This window comes from Lycium ferocissimum, chromosome 4 (assembly GCF_029784015.1).
Source record: "Lycium ferocissimum isolate CSIRO_LF1 chromosome 4, AGI_CSIRO_Lferr_CH_V1, whole genome shotgun sequence".
Lineage (NCBI taxonomy): Eukaryota > Viridiplantae > Streptophyta > Magnoliopsida > Solanales > Solanaceae > Lycium > Lycium ferocissimum.
The window spans coordinates 28038171-28058152 of NC_081345.1; the positions used below are offsets into that span (position 1 = coordinate 28038171).

The following is a 19982-nucleotide window of genomic DNA, read 5'->3' on the forward strand; positions in this document are numbered from 1 at the left end:
TATATATATATATATATATATATATAGATCATTAGAGCAAGTAGTAGTGGCTCGAACTATATAACCGTAGAGCAACAGCCAAGTCTAGATCTGTTCTAATTACTCTGCAATTCATCCAATGACTTCACGGTCGCAAAAGAAGCGCACAAGGACCATATACATGCTTCTCTCAGTTAATAAATCACTGCTCTGACCTTACCATATGGCCTGCAGCAGCTCTGGAACCAGCTTGCCTTTTTTTTTTTTTTTTTCCTCCTTCCTCTGCAGCAGCTTTGTATTTGGTGTTTCCTTTTCTTTCACTAGAGCAAGCCTGAAGCCTTTCTCTTGTGTGCTTTCAGAAGTAGCTACTGTTTCTGTTGGTGTGTGAACTGGTTGACCACTACGTACCCGTTACGAATTGCATCCGCAAGATATATGGTGGAAGAAACTTTGTTCAATCAATAAGCCAATTCAAAGAGGAAAATGAGAATAGCTGGCTATGTTATAAGTCAGACTAAGATCACACAATGTATGATTAAGAAAACTTGTATGTAAGCCCCTATATATACATGAGCGACTTAAGAGTATACTGGATCTATGATTGGTGGAAACACGTTAACAGTTGAATGACATAATTCTCGAAGAGTTACTTATCACAAGCATTTGTCCATAAACTGCATTCCCGGACATGAATTTAAGAACTCCGTTAATTTGTTTGGTCTAACTGATGCAAGAATCACCATTTCTGCTTTAGAAAACAAAATTATCAATTTAAGCTTCATAAAGGAGGTTGACTGACGCTTCAAAAGATCCCAGCAGTGGGCCTTAGTAAAGCTCAATGCCATATTCTCATTTTTAACTAAATGCCATTGTTCTTGGCACCTTACAGCTAATGATTAGACCAACAATGAGAAATAGATGAAGTGCTTATGAGCCTATCTTTAGTAGATCGCAGCTCTGGACTTACAACTCGAAAGCCAATTTCTAGCTACCAGTTAATCAATAATCACCTCATAACAGCAGTTTGTTCTCCGGAACGTTATGTCTCCTATAGTCCTATTAAACATCTTGGAAATCTGTGTCTGATTTTTTCAAGTGAAACAACTCGATCAGGCATTACTTCAGAACAATGAGAGCCTGTTTATGATTTACAAGAAGAGCATAATTTCTAAAATCTAAACCACTGACAAATAGTTAAGAAAAACAAGACATCAAAAGATCTCAAGCTATGATCATTCTAAAAATATCATTTCAATACTAATCCAAGTGCCAATGTCTTCACAGACAGTATTAATTGTGAAAAAACATAGTAACCAGGTTTAAAAAATCAAACAATCACCAAACATGTTTTTATGTTTTCCTTAACTGACTATGTTTGCCATCTCTATACACATTGTTCTTTTTATGGCAATAACGGTGCAAAGGCTGATTGCAGAGAAACAAAGGTGACTGTAGAATAACAAAGTAAGAGATGCAGACAGCGGGGAAGTTTTATTAATCTCAATATACAACAACATACCCAGTGAATCCCACAACGTGGGGTCCGGGGGAGAACAGACAATGCAGACCTCACCCCTGCCTTAGGTAGGAGGCTGTTTTCGGAAGACCCTCGGCTCAAGAAAAGGCATATGAAAGGGCAGATACGGGCAAACAAATCAAAGCAATTATGAAAATGAAAACAATGAAAGTAAATAAGCCATTACAAACCAACAGATACTCGCAGAAATCAAAAGACAAGAAACTATAGAGCAATATAACTACTCGTTAGAAAGGATAAACGCGACTACCAACTAATCAAAAGGACAATCTTTTACCAATCCATCTCTAATGGATATATAATTGAAATATAAATTGCATGATTCCAACTAATTTTTCAACTTTGTTCAATCATAAGGACGGATATATGAAGTCATATCATCAAATCTGAAGATTTGCTCTTCAGAAATCGAACACAAAAGGAACAGCAAAAAAGAGTAGAGATCCAGATCTTTTAGCATCTTCACATTCTTTTTTCTTCTTTCCTTTATTATGAATTAACAAAACAGTTTCAGCACTGCCGCCATCACGTTATGTTGAAAGTTCAAAAAAGGATTTTAGGTTGTAAGGTGCAACAACATCTGGAGTTCCATTCCACAGTAATTCGGCATATTGTTTGTAGGCCAACTCACTGGGATGAAAAGAGTCGAAAAACAAGTTATCTTTCACATTTTTACATAACTTGTACTCTTTTACTTGCCTCTGGCCTCCACAAGTGTCAATCCCTCGAAATGGACCAGTCCCACAACAAGCCGTCTTTGATGTCTTAAAACCTAAACAAAGCAAAATCGTAAGTAAGTTAAAGACTATGGAAACATTTCTTTAGATAATACCTAAACATTTTACTTCGAAGTTTCTTTAAAATTAAAGACTATGGAAACATTTCTTTAGATAATACCTAAACATTTTACTTCGAAGTTTCTTTACATTGGCAGCATAATATCATTGTGATATGAGCATCGCACCAATATTTGATTTAACGTTATTACTCCTAAGATTTAAGACGCAGGTTCTATTCCATGACCAGGGCCATAAATTTTTTGACGTAGTGCAGACATAGATGGAAAAGACAGATAAGGAAAGAACCTATAGTACTTATTGCCATATTAGCTATGTTAACATAAATCAACAGTGCTCGAACATAAAGAGACTAGATGTTGAGTTTGATAAGATAAAACATACCATATTTTGTTGGATTATCAATGCTTTCTGAAAATACTTTGAACAAGTTGAATAATGTATACTTAAATCCAGGCAATTGCTTCTCCAGTTGTTTGAGCATTTCTGGGAGACCTGAATTATGCATTTTCACCAAGCTTGTAATCTTCTTTATGAAATCTCCATCCTTAACTCCTTTTTGAAGATTAAGAGCCTGAATATTAGGGAGACGATCTACGGGAACCATATTAAGCATGACAAATTTTCTCCCTCCTTCCATGTAAATTCCCTATTGCATTAGTTTAAGAAAGTAAAAAGAATTAGTCTAGTTACTCTCTGGCCAAAACTCAACGTAGAACATTAAAAAAATAAAAACTCGAATGTGACAAACAAAATAATCTACACACAGAAGTTTCAACTTGCCATTGTTTCACATAAAAGAAAGTAACAATATCTGATTTCATCCCAAATAGATGGAAGTTTTGATTTAATATGGTCAAAGACGTTTCTGTCATTAATATATACTCTTGTTAATATGGAAGACAAAATGAAAACACACATAATGAAACCAAAAAAATCTATTAATAAAGCAAATACTCCAAGTTTCAAAAAAGATCAAATAGTAAAACTTACTCCAAAGAAATATAAAAAGATCAGGTTGTATCAAAGAGTTCATTACCTTCAGAACAGATGTCAAATTGCCCATAATCATCTGTAGATATTCTCTCTCAGGATATGGAGTAGTCGAATTTGTTGATGAGAAAGGAGCCAAGTAATCATTACCGCCAGCGCTAAATATATATACTGCATTGGAGAGGATCTGTTTGGACTCTCTTGCTCCCACCTTCTTCTTCAACAGTTTTACCACGTTTTTGAAATATTTCAACTGTGTTTTAAGATCTATAACCTGTCAATTGGAATCAAACTTCAGAGGTACATAAACAAGTCTTGGTATTATTAAGTAACTTGCACATTTGACGTAGAAGGAATTATAGTTATTTAACAATCTTCTATCAAACTAGTTATGGGCAGTTAGTGCACAAAGCATACCGCGTTATTTAACAATCTTCATATGAAACCAATTATATCAAAAACTTCAACCCTATATTGATTTAACAACCGAATCCAGAATTACATAAACTAATTCAAAGGAGATGTCACTTACAACTAAAAACTAAAAAACTAAAAGGAAATGTCACTTACAAAGCCACGATGCGTTTCGACCAAACAACCAGCACCGCCTGATGCAAAGTTTACCCCATGAACAAAATGTTGCTTGCCAATTTCAAAATACGAAGGAATCAATGGCAAATTAGCGTATTCAGCTGCAAATACAACAAAAGAATCAAAGCCTCATCTCCTCATGCCTCCACAGCAAAATAATTCTTCTAGGAACATTGCAAGCAAAATTTGTAAGGTGACCATAGAATCTATCTAAAGAGTGGATCTCCCTTTTACTTGTGGAAAGTCACTTCACTTCTTTTTGCATAACATAGTTGATCAATTAATCCTTTGTGGAAATTATGTTTCTTTGATAGGCTGAAAGTTATTGTTGGTTAAAACACTCATTGTTGGTTAAAACACTCAGAAAATCATCAAAAATATTCTTCAGAACCAGAGACGGTTCCAGAATTTGAATTTATGAGTCATGCATTCTAGAAAAAGCAGCTTACTGAGTTTTGAATAAATTATTTATACATACTAAGTGAATTTCTTTCAGAAATACTAGATTTTTCCCGAGCCGAACTTGTAACTAGAACTCTAACTCTGCCCCTGTTCAGAATACATTTCAAATAATTGACCGAACGCCATCAAATTTACCGATAAAATCAGGGATGAGACGTCCATCAGAGAACCTGCCAGTAGGGTACTTGAAGAAAGATTTGCCATAGGGCCACCAATTTGCTTGGAACTCAGTAGTGGTATTGATGTAATTATTATTCCCAGGATCAAACAACGAATCCCCAAACACAAAAAGAGCAGCTTGAGATCTTTCATGGCTGCTAATACACACAATTGGGCAAGTAAAACATGCAACCAAAACAAAGTTACAGAAGTGAAACAAGTTTAAGTTCAAAGCCATTGGAGTACTTGAACAAGTTCCCAAAAAACCAATTGGAGATATAATAGTTGAATAAAAGTGTTGGCTACTTGGCTAGGTGGATTCATTGGTATTAAATTTTTTTATTGTGAAAATAATTGAGTTGGGGACTGTCCCATTTGTAGTTAAAAAATGTTTGTCATTTTCGAGAATACATCTTTCCTCTTTTGAAGAAAGAGAGAAAATAGTTTATTAAAATAGAGGAGGCGAGAGAATCCAATCATCCATCCACTAGTAGACAAAGTCATCCTCTCTCCATTGTATAATAAATGTCATCTTAACCAAAAATACGCATATTAAAAAACCAATAATATAATATAAAATTCATTAAATTACCCCTATATCATAAAAATAAACTATTTTTTTCTTTTGATTAGAACATGCACAAGTAGTAAACATTTTAACATTGGGAATTCAACAATACTAAGTTATTATGTGACTTTTCAATCATCATTTAGATGTTACTTTAACTTGTAATTTTTGATTTTTGTCTAAGAGTAGAGTTGAAAAAATTAGCCAATTTATATCTTGATTTCCTAAGGTGATAATTATTATGGGATATTTTTTTTTAATTAAGATGACATTTATTATGAGACGGAGGGAGTACTTATTTAAAAAGAAATTTTAAAAAAAAAACAAAACACTAGAAATGAGAGAGAAAATAAATCATTTCCCTGTCCTCGGTCAAAGAATGGCCGTTTAATTGCTAAGTTTTGTTTAATTTAATAATTTTCAACGTTTGATTTAAAAATGGAAGGATTTATCTATCCGGCACATTCGTTGACGATTAGGATAAATTATATTAGTAATAGAGTATTTTTTTTCAAGTCCAGGAAATTGTTCAAAGTTCAAACCCATTCCATCAAATCTCACTTTGTTGGATTAAATATTCTCATTTAAAAAATAAACTAACGAGTCGATTCTTTTAGTTTTGGATTCATCACTCAGACGCATAATTGAAGTGAGAAATTTTTGGAATGGCAAAATGTTGTCACATCAGTTAAGTGGCTGAAAACATTACCTTGTTTTATGGTAAGGATTTCAGAATTTTCAAACACACACAAAAAAAAAAAAAGAAAAAAAAAAAGGGTATTCTAGAGGAGGTACTGACCCTAAGTTCATTTTAAAAAAAAATATAATATCTCATAAAGTTTTTAAAAAAGCGGCAAAAAGCCACGCTGCTTTTTTAAAATAATATTAAGGAAACATAAAAAATAAAATAAAAAAGGAACAATTACGTATATATACATCTTAAGGAGAAATATTCACGAAACGTGACGATAGTTTTATATTTACAAAACATAACATTACAAACCCTATACAAAACATGCTTTAAAAAAAAATTATTATTTTTAAATATTTTTTTCGCTAAAAAATTTATGTATGAAAGTTGTATAAAATGTGTATATCTCGCTTAAGGCTTAAAAAGTTCGCTCAAAATTTAGTGTATGAAAACGGTATGAAAAATGTATGAAATGTGTATATCCCGTTCAAGGCTTAAACAATCCGCTCAAAATTGTGTGTATGAAAACAGTATGAAATTTGTATCTCGCTCAAGTCTTAAAATTTCGCTCACATTTCTGTGTATAAAGTTCATGTTAGATTTCTGTAAAATTAATATAACTACAACAACATTGTATACAACTTTGATACAACATTCAAGACTTAAAATAATCACTCAAATTTTTATGTATGAAATGTGTATATCTTGCTCAAGGCTTAAAAAGTTCGCTCAAATTTTATGTATAAAGAACGTATGAAATGTGTATATCTCGATCAAGGCTTAAACATTACGCTCAAAATTTTATGCATGAGAATGGTATGAAATGTTTATATCTCGCTCAAGACTTAGAATTTCAATCACATTTTTCGTATATAAAGTTCATATTAGGTTTCTGGAAATTAATACAACTACAACAATATTGTAACAACTTTCATACAATATTCAAGACTTAAAGTTTCGATCACAATTTTGTATATGAAAATTATATTAAAAATTTCGCTCACACATACACATTTCATACATTTTTCATACAGCTTTCACACACAAAAATTTGAGGTAATTTTTAAGCCTTTCAGCAAAAAAAAAAAAAAAAAAATTTAAAAAAAATATATATATTTTCTGGGAAAAAAACGAAAAATATATGAAAATCCGTCATGTTTCACAATAAATCGTTATGTTTTGTAAATAAGGAAAACTATCGTCACGTTTAGTAAATATTTCTCCTTAACATGTATATATACGTCGTTTTCCCAATAAAAAAAGGTCAACTATTTGTAAAGTTACTCTAGTTTTTTATTCTTGTTTTATGGTAAGGATTTAAGATTTTTTTTTTTTTTTTTAAAAAAAAAAACGTATTCTAGAGGACATATTGGCCCTAAGTTCATTTAAAAAAAAAAAAAAAAACCCACGCCGCCTTTTTTAAAAATAATATTAAGGACACATTAAAAAAAAAAAAAAGTCAACTATTTGTAAAGTTATTCTAGTTTTTGATTCTTGTTTTATGGTAAGGATTTCAGATTTTCAAAAAGAAAAATGAACTTAGGGTCAACATGTCCTCTAGAATACGGGCTTTTTTTTTTTGAAATTCTGAAATCCGTACCATAAACAAGAATAAAAAACTACAATAACTTTACAAATAATTGACCTTTTTTTTATTTATTTTAAATAAAGCTGCGTGGCTTTTTAAAAAACTTTATGAGATATTATATTTTTCTAAATGCAGAAACATGAAAAAAAAAAAAAGTTTAATTATTTGTAAAGTTATTCTAGTTTTTGATTCTTGTCCTCTAGAATACGATTTTTTTTTTTAAAAAAAAAAAAAAAATCTGAAATCCTTACCATAAAACAAGAATCAAAAACTAGAATAACTTTACAAATAGTTGACCTTTTTTTTTTTTTTTTTTTTTTTTAATGTTTCTGCATTTAGAAAAATATAATATCTCATAAAGTTTTTAAAAAAGCCACGCTGCTTTTTAAAAATAATATGTGAATGACTTTGTGCATGAAATGACAAAAACAAATGCCTTTTTTGTTATAAAACAAGCAAAGGTTACATCGTGTATGAAAAAAGACAAACACAAAGTGACTTTTCTGTTACAGAACAGGAAAAAAGGTGACTTTCTTGCCCAATTTCTATTAATTGGTCGACCTGAGTAATCAACTCAGAAACTTAGACAAATAAGTTAAGGGTGTGCCCATGAAATCAGGTCTTGTACCTACAATCTTTGACAATGCATTCAACATATACCTAATATTTGAGATACTATCAATCAATATCTTAACTGCAAGGCCAATAGTAACAGCGGAACTCTTTGCCAAGAAGATGATATTTGGTTGCCCATGGAAAAAGAGAAAAGGTTCTTCTATAAGAAAAAAACCAATTGTTGTCGAATTTAAGCGTCGTCTTGCTACCCCTGCGCTAAGTGCTATCTTAGCTTTTCCTTCCCAAGAGGGTGATTAGTTGACGTGCATATACTCTTAGTTCTTACATGCCATGGTATTCTAGAGTTAGTAAGAGAGGGTTGAATCTATATAGCCATGGAGAAATAACCATGTTTGGGTCCGATCTAATTACTCTGCAATTCCCAGATGACTTTACAGTTGTCAAAGAAGCCCCAAAAAGCATATACTTGCTCTCTTGTGTGCTCCCAGAAGTAGCTACGGTTCTTTGTTGGTGTGTGAACTGATTGAACGTCGACATACTTGTTATAAAGTGCATCCTGAAGATATACGGTTGGAGAAACTTTGTGATGTCTAGGTAATCAAAGAGGAGAGAAATCAGACTAAGAATACACAATGTATGACCGAAAGCCATTGTATGTAAGCTCCTTATAGATAGGAGATAGTAGGGAAATTTTTGAGTGTATATGCCTCAGCTGGTCCAAACATGTAATTGGTGAATGACATGATTTTGGAAAAGTGACTAATGACAAGTATTTTGTTCATGATGTCCATCCCCTAGACATATGATTTCAGAAACTTTTGAAATCTGTCTAGTCTAACTGGTGAAAGAATCACAATTTGCTTTAGCAAACAAAATTTGCGATTGAAGCTTCATCAAGGAGAGATGATGTTTCAGAGAAGAGACTGCTGTTATTAGGAGATAGTTGGAAACTTGTGCCTGATTTTTTCAAGTGAAACAACTCGACGGGGCATTACTTCAGAACAATGAGAGGGCTAAGCCGTTCTAATTTAGAATAAGTGCAAGCTTTTTAAAATCTAAACCACTAACAAAGAGCTAGTCCTGACTCCTGAGTAATAGGACACCAAATATCTCAAGCTATGATCATACCCGGTTTTAAAAAATTGGTATACAGAGACAAGGGGATAGTGTCCAAGCACCAATTAATGTCTTCACTGTTATACCCTATTTCAACCGGGGTCAAAATAGTTTACAACATCCGGGTAATTCCGGGGTTAGTTGAAGTAAAAGGAGTCGTCACCTAATTATTTATGGTGAATTAGGGCACCTAAAGTCAATTAAAGTAATTATCTAAAGTTGATTTTATTTTAAAGTCTACGAAACCAAAATTCTAGGTAAGGGTTCTACTAATCTAGAGGGAAGGTATTAGGCATCCTCTAAATTCCATTAATAATGGTTAACCGACCGGACTTAAAATTTAATTAGGCTAAAAATGTAGATGAAATATTTTATAATATTTAAGAGAACATCTTTATAAATATTGTTAAAATTATGGATAGATGCATAAGAAGGGGGGTAATTAAATTAAAAGAAACATTTGTATCAACTCTTTTAGAAAGCTCATCTTGTAAAATCAATTTTTTTTTTTTAATATTTACAAATTATACTAGTGATAATCCTTAATCTTTGTTGAAAATATTAAGTTTTATCGTGGAAGCGATTATGAGACATTGAAAGAATTTAAGATAGTTCTTCTTATGTTCAAAGAAAGATCAGACTTGTTAGAAAATGAAAGTTTTGACAAAACACACCCTTTTGGTAAAAATATACTAGTGATAATCCTTAATCTTTGTTGAAAATATTAAGTTTTATCGTGGAAGCGATTATGAGACATTGAAAGAATTTAAGATAGTTCTTCTTATGTTCAAAGAAAGATCAGACTTATTAGAAAATGAAAGTTTTGACAAAACACGTCCTTTTGGTAAAAATATAAGTAGAGTCCAACGTTAAGTAACTAGTCTATCGTGTATTAGCTAGAGTAAAAATATCAAATGAAACTCATAAAGTAACTAAAGTCTTAATAGCGAATTATCTAATAGCAGCCAAGGTTAGTCACATAAAACAACTTAATTACACCATCACATAAACCAAACTAGTAACACGAAATAACTAGAATTATTTCGGTGTTCATGGAGGAGCGGCGATGTTCCGCTATTTCGCTCAATCAAAATAAGAGAGTAGATAATGGAGGGGGGGTGCGAAGCCCGTAAGCAGTGTTGTTGAGTTTCAAAGTGAAACTCCCCGGCCCCGATTGTACATGCACCAAAAGAAAAGGAAAGACATGGATTAGAATAATGATAGGGTTCTTAGCGAATATTAAGATCAGAGGTGAAACTCACAATTTTGCAAACAAATAATTTATAGGTGTCATGATAGCCATAACTATCAAAATTTAACTCTTGTTAACAGTGAGGTTTTTTTTTTTTTATTAGTGCTCTAAGTTGGAAGATAAATATTTCATCATTCTCCGTTAAGTAAAGTTCCTAAAATTAGTTTTTACAAGTGACAAATAAACCAAAGAGTAAACAGAGTTTGGAATTTTGAAATACAGTGTGAAGAGACATACTCCAACATCGTACACACTCAAAAATCAGTGTTAAAAGCAATCACATATAATCCTAAATCATGGTTTCTATCACAGCGTCGACACTTAATTCTTCAATTGAGGGCAGACAGTTAAATATTTAAATGAATCATGACCAAATATGATTCTACACACGCTACTGATGGGATTAGGCAAATAGGACTAAACATTGACAAACTGCAGAACAGAGTATTTTGTTGTCGAATTCCTATATGCAACACCTAAACCCCAAAATGATCCCTGAATATAGTCATATTATACTACTAACACATAACAGAGACCATTAGAGCTAATATAGGTATTGACAGATTTATTTCATAAATTTTTTATAAACAGAACACTCGGATATGACTGGTATCATGGTCTAAGATATGTTTATTTTCCTATAATATACTAATCAAACTAAAAATATAATTAAGTCTAATACATGATTGCTAATAGAACTTGAGCGTAGAACACAGATTTGAGACCAAATGAAATCAACAACGAACATCGACATGTCATATGATTATTTCATCATATTTACCCAAACAGATTACATTCATGACAGGGTATACTACTTGAACAAAAAGAGAGAAAATGCTGACCTATTTTGAGTGCGGTGAATGGGGCGTCAGGTCTTCGAATCTATCCTCGACTCCAAAGTAAAAGCCGAATTTATGAAAATGGATAATTTAACACTCCAAATGAGTGTTTTCCGATATAGTGATAGAAATATGAATGCTTCAAGAGGGGTTAGGTATTTAGAAAAACTCAAATCCGAATCGATTTCAAGGTATAACAGAATTGATAAAACCACTTAATACTCCAAACGAGTATTCAAAAAAGTGTCGATATTGTAAGAGTGGTTCCGCGGCTAAAAAAAAAAAAACTCCCTTTCATGGATGATGAAAACGAATATTTATAGGCTCATTTAGGGTTTTTCTAGGTTCGAAAATTGGGCGGGATTCAAAATCAAATAGCCGTTTGAAAATAATCCAAATCGAATCTTTGAAGTTGCTTTTATCTTCAGAAATTTCAGAAGGGTTTTTGGCCCCTTATGCTGACCAAATTCGTTGAAGATGGGAGAAGAAGCATTTGCACGAAAATAGGGCTACAGAAATCTGCCATTGTTGAAGGCAACGAAATCCTTTGTTCGAAAATAGAAAGAGGTGAGAGAGATGGTCATGTGCGGCTCTGTTAGTTTCATTAGGTTTTGCTACGCATGGGATAAGTGGGGAAAGTTGCACGAAAATGGAGTGGCGAGTCGACGAGGGTGAAAAGAGAGCTGATTTTGGCTAAAAATGGAGAAAGGCGTGAAGAGAGAGGAAGGGAAGGGAGAGAGAAAGTGCGGCTGAAGGTTCGTTTTGTTTAGGTTTAGGGGTGAACAAAAGAAATGTTGGGCCGGGTCAAATAGAAAGAATGGGCTGGACTGTTTGGATGAATTGGGTAGTGGGTAATGAATTGATTTGGGCTTAAAGATTGGCCCGAAAATATGGCCTTTATACCTTTATTTAAATTATTTTTTGGACTTCTAATCTAATAACTAGTACAATATTAGTGATTAATATGTAGAAAATAAAGGACACAAAGTCCGAAAATAAAATGATGACGAGCCATTAAAAATTGTGATAAAGTAATGCCAGTAATGTTGACAGTGAAACAGTGAAAATAAAAGTAATGATATTAATAGTAGTAGCAAATAATAGTGAAAATAAAGTGTTTCGCTCGTCAATAGATTTAGAAGCCCGAGGAAATAAATTGGAATAAAGGAGGGACAAAATTGGGTGTCAACAGATGCCCCTCTTCGACCGGAGACGATGTAAGAGTTTTCGGGCGAAGAAGTTGACGTAGTAGCCAATTTTATTCGGACCAACGAATGTGAACTCGGAAGGATTTGAGAGAATAGGTTAGGAGAGTTGGTGGAAATATTATGGGATGGAAGGAATTATGGCTGAATCCGTTTCGAGTTGCCTACATATCTCGGGTTTTGTGAGAATCAAGCTGTATGAAGTTTGAAAGAAGCGGGTTGATACTGACGCTACGCTTTTGCCCCAGCGTTGAATTATGGTGAGACTGGGATATAGAAAAACTACAAGATCGTGAAAAGAGTTGATTGAGTAGAGTTTTAGCGGGAGATATGAAAGAGAAATTAACCTACGTCTCACGTGTTTGTGGACGCAGGCGGAGTTGAGTTCGAGAGTAGATCCGTGACCCTTGCTTGTGAGTTTGATATTCCTCTTCAGTAAATTTGCCCCAGTTCACTGCGTAAGATAAAGTTTCACGTTGCGTTGTGTCTCTGTAGATTGTATTTTCTGCCAAAACTGAGATTTATGTCAAAATCAGTAATAAAGTCTAGGATAAAGTTGAAAATGTAAAACTTATAAAGAATGTAAAATGATAATAAATATGAGTGTGAGAAGGAGGATGAAGACATATGGCTTATAATGAGGCAGTGTGGCCAAATGTTGTCTCTGGTTGTCTTCAGGGACTTGAATGAATGTGTGATGTGTATGCCGAGAATGTAATAATATCTCCAATTGTATTTGGAGATTTTGATGATAGTAATAAGGCCTCCTCATTTGTCTTCCGGGACTTGATGATAAATAATGTCTGTGGAATTTTAAGGTAAAGTCGTTAAAGTAGGTAAAGTGAATAATAAAGTAAAGTAATAAAGTAGAGTAAAGTAAAAATGTAGCCGTTTGGCTTATGCAGATGAAGCTGTGTAGCCATGTGATGCCTCCGGTTGTCTTCGGGGACTTGATGAATGATTTCCGTAAAGTCCGGAGTAAAAACGTTTAAAGTAGATAAAGTGAATGATGTCTCCGGTTGTCTTCGGAGACTTGATGAAAATTCCCGTAAAGTCCGGGGTAAAGTCGTAAAGTAGGATGATGTCTCCGGTTGTCTTCGGAGGCTTTGATGTAGATTCCCGTAAAGTCCGGGGTAAAGTCGTAAAGTGGATGATGTCTCCGGTTATCTTCGGAGGCTTAATGATAATTCTTGTAAAGTTCAGGGTAAAGTCGTTAAAGTTGGTAAAGTGAATGATAAAGTAGAGAGTAAAGTCATAGTGTAGCCGTCTGGCTTATGCATGTGAGGCTGTATAGCCGAATGATGCCCCCGGTTGTCTTCGGAGACTTGATGAAAATTCCTGTAAAGTTCAGGATAAAGTCGTTAAAGTTGGTAAAGTAAATGATAAAGTAATTGGTAAAGTAAAGTGATGGTGTAGCCGTTTGGCTAATGTGGAAGAGGCTGAATAGCCAAATGATGCCTCCGGTTGTCTTCGGAGACTTAATATTGATTCCTGTAAAGTTCAGGGTAAAGTGGTTAAAGTTGGTAAAGCCAATGATAAGAATGTAGATTCCTGTAAAGTTCAGGATGAAGTTATTAAAATTGGTAAATGATAAAGTAGAGAGGGAAAATAATATGTTGATAGTATCGTGACGATGTTGATGATCTTCGACACGTAATCGATTTAATTCGCCTTGATCTCGACAACCTACAAAAACAGGTATATTTGTTAATAAAGTCATAAAGTTATTGTGATGAAATAAAATTAAAGATAAAGTTGGGAATAAAGCTGTTTGGCTTTTGAGGCGAGGCCATAATGAGCCAAATGATGCTTTTCGGCCATGATTGATAGACTTGACTGTTGATCTCGCGGTTTTAGATTCCTGCACTCAAAGAAAAATTCTTAGTTTGGGAGGGGGAAGTTGATTCGTGTTGACTCGAAGCTTGACGTTGTTGGCGCTCCATTCTTCTTGTTTGTTTGGATCTTGTGATCTCCGTTCAAGCCTCGGTGGATGAACAGTAGTGAAACAATTGAAAGAAAGTATTTCATTTGAAAGGTAGGTATGTAAGTATATGTATAAGGAAATGTAACTATATGTATATAAGTTGTGAAATATATATATGTAAATGTATGTATGTAAGGAAAGATATATATGTAAATATATGTATATAAGTTGTAAATATTTCTGCCAACTTTAGATTGTGACACTCCCAGAACAATTGAAAAGTCATTTGTCTATAATACTTCCTATCTGGTAGCCTTAATCTTGTCGATGTCCAACTCTAATCTTTCAAAATATGCCCCAGTTTTGGCTCAGAAGGGTGCACTAAACTTATGTTGTGATGTGACCGAACCTTATATAGGTTGCCTACGTATCCCGCCAAAGGAATCAGGTCAGAACGTAGTTCGTAAGGTACATAGAATGTGGTTTAAAGTTTTCTAATAAAGGGACCGAACCCGATGTGGATTGCCTACGTATCCCACCGAGGGAATCAGGTCAGCGTAGTTCTGCTATGTAAATGGTAAAAGGTTTGTTGGATTTTATCTAAATATGACTGACCCGTATGTTGATAGTCCATGAATCCCGCCGAGGGAATCAGGCCATGTATAGTTCTCCTTGTATAAGGATTTTTGGATTTTCTGTTATAATGCAACCGAACCCTATGTGGGCTGCCTACGTATCCCACCACGGGAATCAGGTCAGCGTAGTTCGTACGGCATATTAAAGGAAAGGTTGCAAACTAGGTTGTCTAACCTAATGTCGTCTTTCAATGTCTTCTTGATTTGAATAACCCTCGTGTTTACGTCGTTGTCTATCGGCTATTTCAGTTTCTTCCAAGTGGAATCTTGTCTTGTTTCTTAATTTCTTTATTATTCCCTCGAGGTGTATGTTGTCTATTTGTTTATGTCACAGTCATAGAGTTGGCAGATTTTATAAATAAAGTAGAAAATAACAATAATAGATGATTGAGGAAAAATCAGAAATGCATTCATAGTTTTTGCAATTTAAGCTCTCAAAAGATGAGGCGCAACAACAAAAGTTTTAGGGCACAATTTAAGCCTCAATTTTAAAATTGTGCTATCTCAAAAGTTCACTACATGTTCAAATCTACCAAGACTCCCGGCGAACCAGGGACGGAGTACAAGTCCAGTTCTTCAGAGTTTCTCCTGGTTCGGCACCCCAGATGGTCGGTGTCTCGGTGTTGTAAGTAGTTGTAGTAGCAATCTTCGTTGTTGCTTGTCTTTGGATTGTTCCCACAGAAGCGACAAAGGTTGATGGCATGATGGCTTCTTTCACATCTCCATCTTCCTCAGCGGTGATCATGTTCACATTGGCGTTTTCGTGAGTAGGTAGAGGGTTGTTATCCACGTTGGGCCGAGCTCCAGTAAGCTGGATTGCTCCTTCCTTAATCAAGGCTTCGATTTTGTTTTTGAGCCCATAGCAATCCTTAGTGTCGTGCCCAGCGACTCCCGGAATGATATGCGCGACGTTTGGAACCATCAAACCATCTTGGAATAGGATCGAAAATTTTCCCTTCAATCGGTTGTATCACGCTTTCGCTTTCAATCTTTCGAACAATTGAGCCAAGGGTTCGTGAGAACCGAGTGTAATTACGGGTATTTTTGATGTCAGTGTTTGGACGAGTTTTGGGTGTAGCATGTGGTCGATTTTGGTAAGTAGGAGCTTGAACAGGTTAATATGGACGTGGTTTTGATGTGGAGGTGCTCGGGGTTGGTAGTAGTTTGCTTGGGTATTGTAGACTGGGTAAGGAGATAGTGGAGTTTGATAGGGTTCAGCGTAGTGGTAAGGGTAGAAAGGCTGATGTGGGTGGTTAAAGTATGTAATGGCTTGACTCGGCTTATGTCCTTGGACATTCATGGCAAAGATCTTCTTCTTCTTTTTAAGTCCCACCGATAGAACCGCAGTTGAATGGCTTTGTTTACTACTTGCAAAGCCGTAAGATCTCGAATTTTTCCGATTTGATTCCTTCTTCAAGGCTTCTCCCATTCGGACAACTTCTGTGAATTTTTGTCCCATCATACCTATCATTTTCTCATAAAATATGCCGGCCTGGCATTCAATGAAGGTGGCAGTCATTTCTCTATCGTTCATCGGGGGTTGAACCCTGGTTGCTTCTGACCTCCAATGCAGCGCATACTCGCGGAACGACTCAGTTGACTTCTTGGTTAACTTAGTCATATAGACTCTGTCTGGTGTGATGTTGGTGTTAAAACTAAATCGGTCCATAAATTCTTGGGCCATGTCATTCCAACCACACCATTTACGGACGTCCTGTTGTGTAGACCAATTAAGGGCCTCACCAGATAAGCTCCTGATGAATAGCTTCATCCTTATGTTTCGATCTCTACCTACTCCAACCAATTTGTCACAGTAAGCCCTTAAGTGTGTATGAGGATCGCCGGTTCCATTGAAAGTATCAAATTTCGGCGGTTTGTAGCCTACAAGTAAGTCAACATCAGGCTGAATGCACAGATCCTCGTATTCTACATTGTTAGTTCCCCTAGCAACTTGAAGTTTTCTCATTGCTTCTTTGAGATTGTGGATCTCATTTAGCAACATATCGTCTGCCCTTGCTTTTGCCTCTTTCTCCATTTCCTCGTATTGATCTACTTCGGGCTGGAACTTGACTGTTACTGGATTGGTATAAGCTTGTGTTTCCGCTGCATATACCGGAGGAACATATTGCGTGTTAGGAGTGGCAAAATGTGCCCCTTGTATATGCGGGGTTGGATAAGTTTGGACAGTGGGAGTGTTTTTAATTTGGAGGTGGTGTGTTGTAAGCGGTGTTTGTAGGTACTTGGTTTGGTGGGTTTAGAGGAGTAGTTGTAGGTGGCGGATTAGTGTTGGTAGGCAACGGAATATAAGGAGTGTGAACTTGTGATTGATTTGGTGGGTTGACGGGTGGTGGATTAGGAGTAGCGTAGGTATTGTAGGTAGGTGGTTGATTTTGTGGGGGAGTATAGACGGATGATGGATTTGGTGGAGGAAAGTTGTTGTTGGCGAGTGCATTATTTCGTGAAGGAAAGTGTTCAGGGACTGGAGATTCAAGTGATGGAAAACGAGGTGGATTTGGTGCGACAGTTCTGGGCTCAGGAGGTGGGCTTTGGAGTGTAACGGATAAATTGGTCAGGTCCCTAACCCGATTTAGTTCGCCACGTAGGTCCTCAATCTCTTGAGTCAGGCGGGCGATATGTTCGTCATGTTGAATAGTAGTTCTGTGTTCAGAAGTCTCAGGGGGATCACTAGAGATCACGATGTTTTCCAAACCAGTTGAAATGGATGCAGCCGGATCAGACATAATAATTTCTTTTCCTTGCACAACCCAGGTACGTCGAGGTAGTGATGACGTCTTTGACCTTGTGAGGTAAGGGTGGTCGGCCAGCTCGAGTGTCAACACGAATCAACTCTTTCGGGAATAAAAATAAAAGAAACGCAATAGTGCAAATGATGTCAGTCTAGGTAAAGTCATGATCACGTAAAGTCAAGTAGGTCATGTAGCAAATAAGTCACCAAGTAAAATCAAACAAGTCGTCACACGAATATATCAAACAATAACGCGTCCTAATATGCATGTGACCTCTTTGTGCCAGAGGTAGGCCTAACGTTTGTTTGAAGGGTAAAGTGTGCCATAATATGTCATCCCATTGCTTTGATTAATTAAACAAATTATATTTCCCAAAATAGAGTACAAAAGTAATGTAACATTATTACATATCAAATGAGTACAACATAAAGTATTTCCTAATCTAAGTAAAGTAAATAAAATTTCCTATGTCTGAATGTACAGCTCCATTTTGTGGTGTCCTTGGTCTTCGTCGATTGTGGATCACGGACATACTCCAATGTAGATTCATACCTGTCACAGAAACGTTAGTCATTCCCTCCCTCCTAAAGTTTAATTAATTAAAGCAAATAGTCAATATTTAGGCACAGTTACCTTCAAACATGCACATAAAGTATGATTTAGTGTCACTTGGGGTCGTGGACCCACCTGGACGTTTGGGTAAAGTCATCTAATGGGTTTAATACACCAAGGGTATTAAACCTCCTAGGTTATGAAATGTATGCTCCTAATAACGGGTGTTGGTTTAGCTCTATCTTAGTTGACTAAGAGTTGGTCGCCTATGACACAAGGTTCCCAAGTGGACTACTCGGGAGTGGAAAGCTACGCGGTCACCGGTATTCGAACACCCCGCGCATAAGATCAACTCTCCTAAAATTTGGATTTTTTGAAAGAAATTTGCGGGTGCGCAAAACACACCTCGCGTGTGTGTGATAGTGTGAATTTTCGGAGTGGAGAAAATGATACGGGATGACGGTTTATATCAAACAAAGTAACATTTAAACAATTTAGATCAAACAAACAATTAATAGCATGTAAAAACAGTTAAACAATTAAAGTAAACAAAACAAGTGAGCCTATTTAAACTAAGTCCGTTATGGTTAGAACCTAAGATAGTCCCCGTAGTCGCCAAAAGTTGTTATACCCTATTTTAACCGAAGTCAAAATAGTTTACAACATCCGGGTAATTCGGGGTTAGTTAAAGTAAAAGGAGTCGCCACCTAATTATTTATGGTGAATTAGGGCACCTAAGGTTATTTAAAGTATTTATCTAAAGTTGATTTTATTTTAAAGTCTACGAAACCAAAAAGATTCTAGGTACGGGTTCAACTAATCTAGAGGGAAGAGATTAGGCATCCTCTAAATTCCATCAATAATGGTTAACCGACCGGACTTAAAATTTAATTAGGCTAAAAATGTAGATGAAATATTTTATAATATTTAAGAAAACATCTTTATAAATATTGTTAAAGTTATGGATAGATGTATAAGAAGGGGGTAGTTAAATTAAAAGAAACGTTTGTATCAACTCTTTTAGAAAGCTCATCTTGTAAAATCAATTTTTTTTTTTTTTATATTTGCAAATTATACTAGTGATAATCCTTAATCTTTGTTGAAAATATTAAGTTTTATCGTGGAAGCGATTATGAGACGTTGAAAGAATTTAAGATAGTTCTTCTTATGTTCAAAGAAAGATCAGACTTATTAGAAAATGAAAGTTTTGACAAAACACGTCCTTTTGGTAAAAATATAAGTAGAGTCCAACGTTAAGTAACTAGTCTATCGTGTATTAGCTAGAGTAAAAATGTCAAATGAAACTCATAAAGTAACTAAAGTCTTAATAGCGAATTATCTAATAGCAGCCAAGGTTAGTCACATAAAACAACTTAATCACACCATCACATAAACCAAACTAGTAACACGAAATAACTAGAATTATTTCGGTGTTCATGGAGGAGTGGCGATGTTCCGCTATTTCGCTCAATCAAAATAAGAGAGTAGACAATGGAGGGGGGGTGCGAAGCCCGTAACTTGATAGAGTGTTGTTGAGTTTCAAAGTGAAACTCCCCGGCCCCGATTGTACATGCACCAAAAGAAAAGGAAAGACATGGATTAGAATAATGATAGGATTCTTAGCGAATATTAAGATCAGAGGTGAAACTCACAATTTTGCAAACAAATAATTTATAGGTGTCATGATAGCCATAACTATCAAAATTTAACTCTTGTTAACAGTGAGGTTTTTTTTTTATTTTTTTATTAGTGCTCTAAGTTGGAAGATAAA

The 19982-nt window shown here is 35.1% G+C and overlaps 1 protein-coding gene across 1 annotated transcript; it reads right to left on the minus strand.

The window, feature by feature from the left end:
- Positions 1–1815: 1815 nt before the first annotated feature.
- LOC132052093 (GDSL lipase-like) lies at positions 1816–4938 on the minus strand. The gene is made up of 5 exons (XM_059443456.1): positions 4495–4938; positions 3877–3998; positions 3353–3580; positions 2698–2962; positions 1816–2288 (listed from the first exon to the last, which is right to left on the minus strand). The coding sequence occupies exons 1-5, from the start codon at positions 4754–4756 to the stop codon at positions 2047–2049; spliced, it is 1119 nt and encodes a 372-aa protein (XP_059299439.1). The 5' UTR covers positions 4757–4938; the 3' UTR covers positions 1816–2046.
- Between the last annotated feature and the right edge of the window lie 15044 nt (positions 4939–19982).

Bases quoted from the DNA above. Each gene is read 5' to 3' on its own strand.
- LOC132052093 (XM_059443456.1), bottom strand. From the start codon at position 4,756: ATGGCTTTGAACTTAAACTTGTTTCACTTCTGTAACTTTGTTTTGGTT. The intron at 3,999-4,494 runs GTAAATTTGATG...TTGTATTTGCAG, and splicing joins TCTCATCCCTGATTTTATCG to CTGAATACGCTAATTTGCCA. The intron at 2,963-3,352 runs GTAATGAACTCT...CTAATGCAATAG, and splicing joins ATTTGACATCTGTTCTGAAG to GGAATTTACATGGAAGGAGG.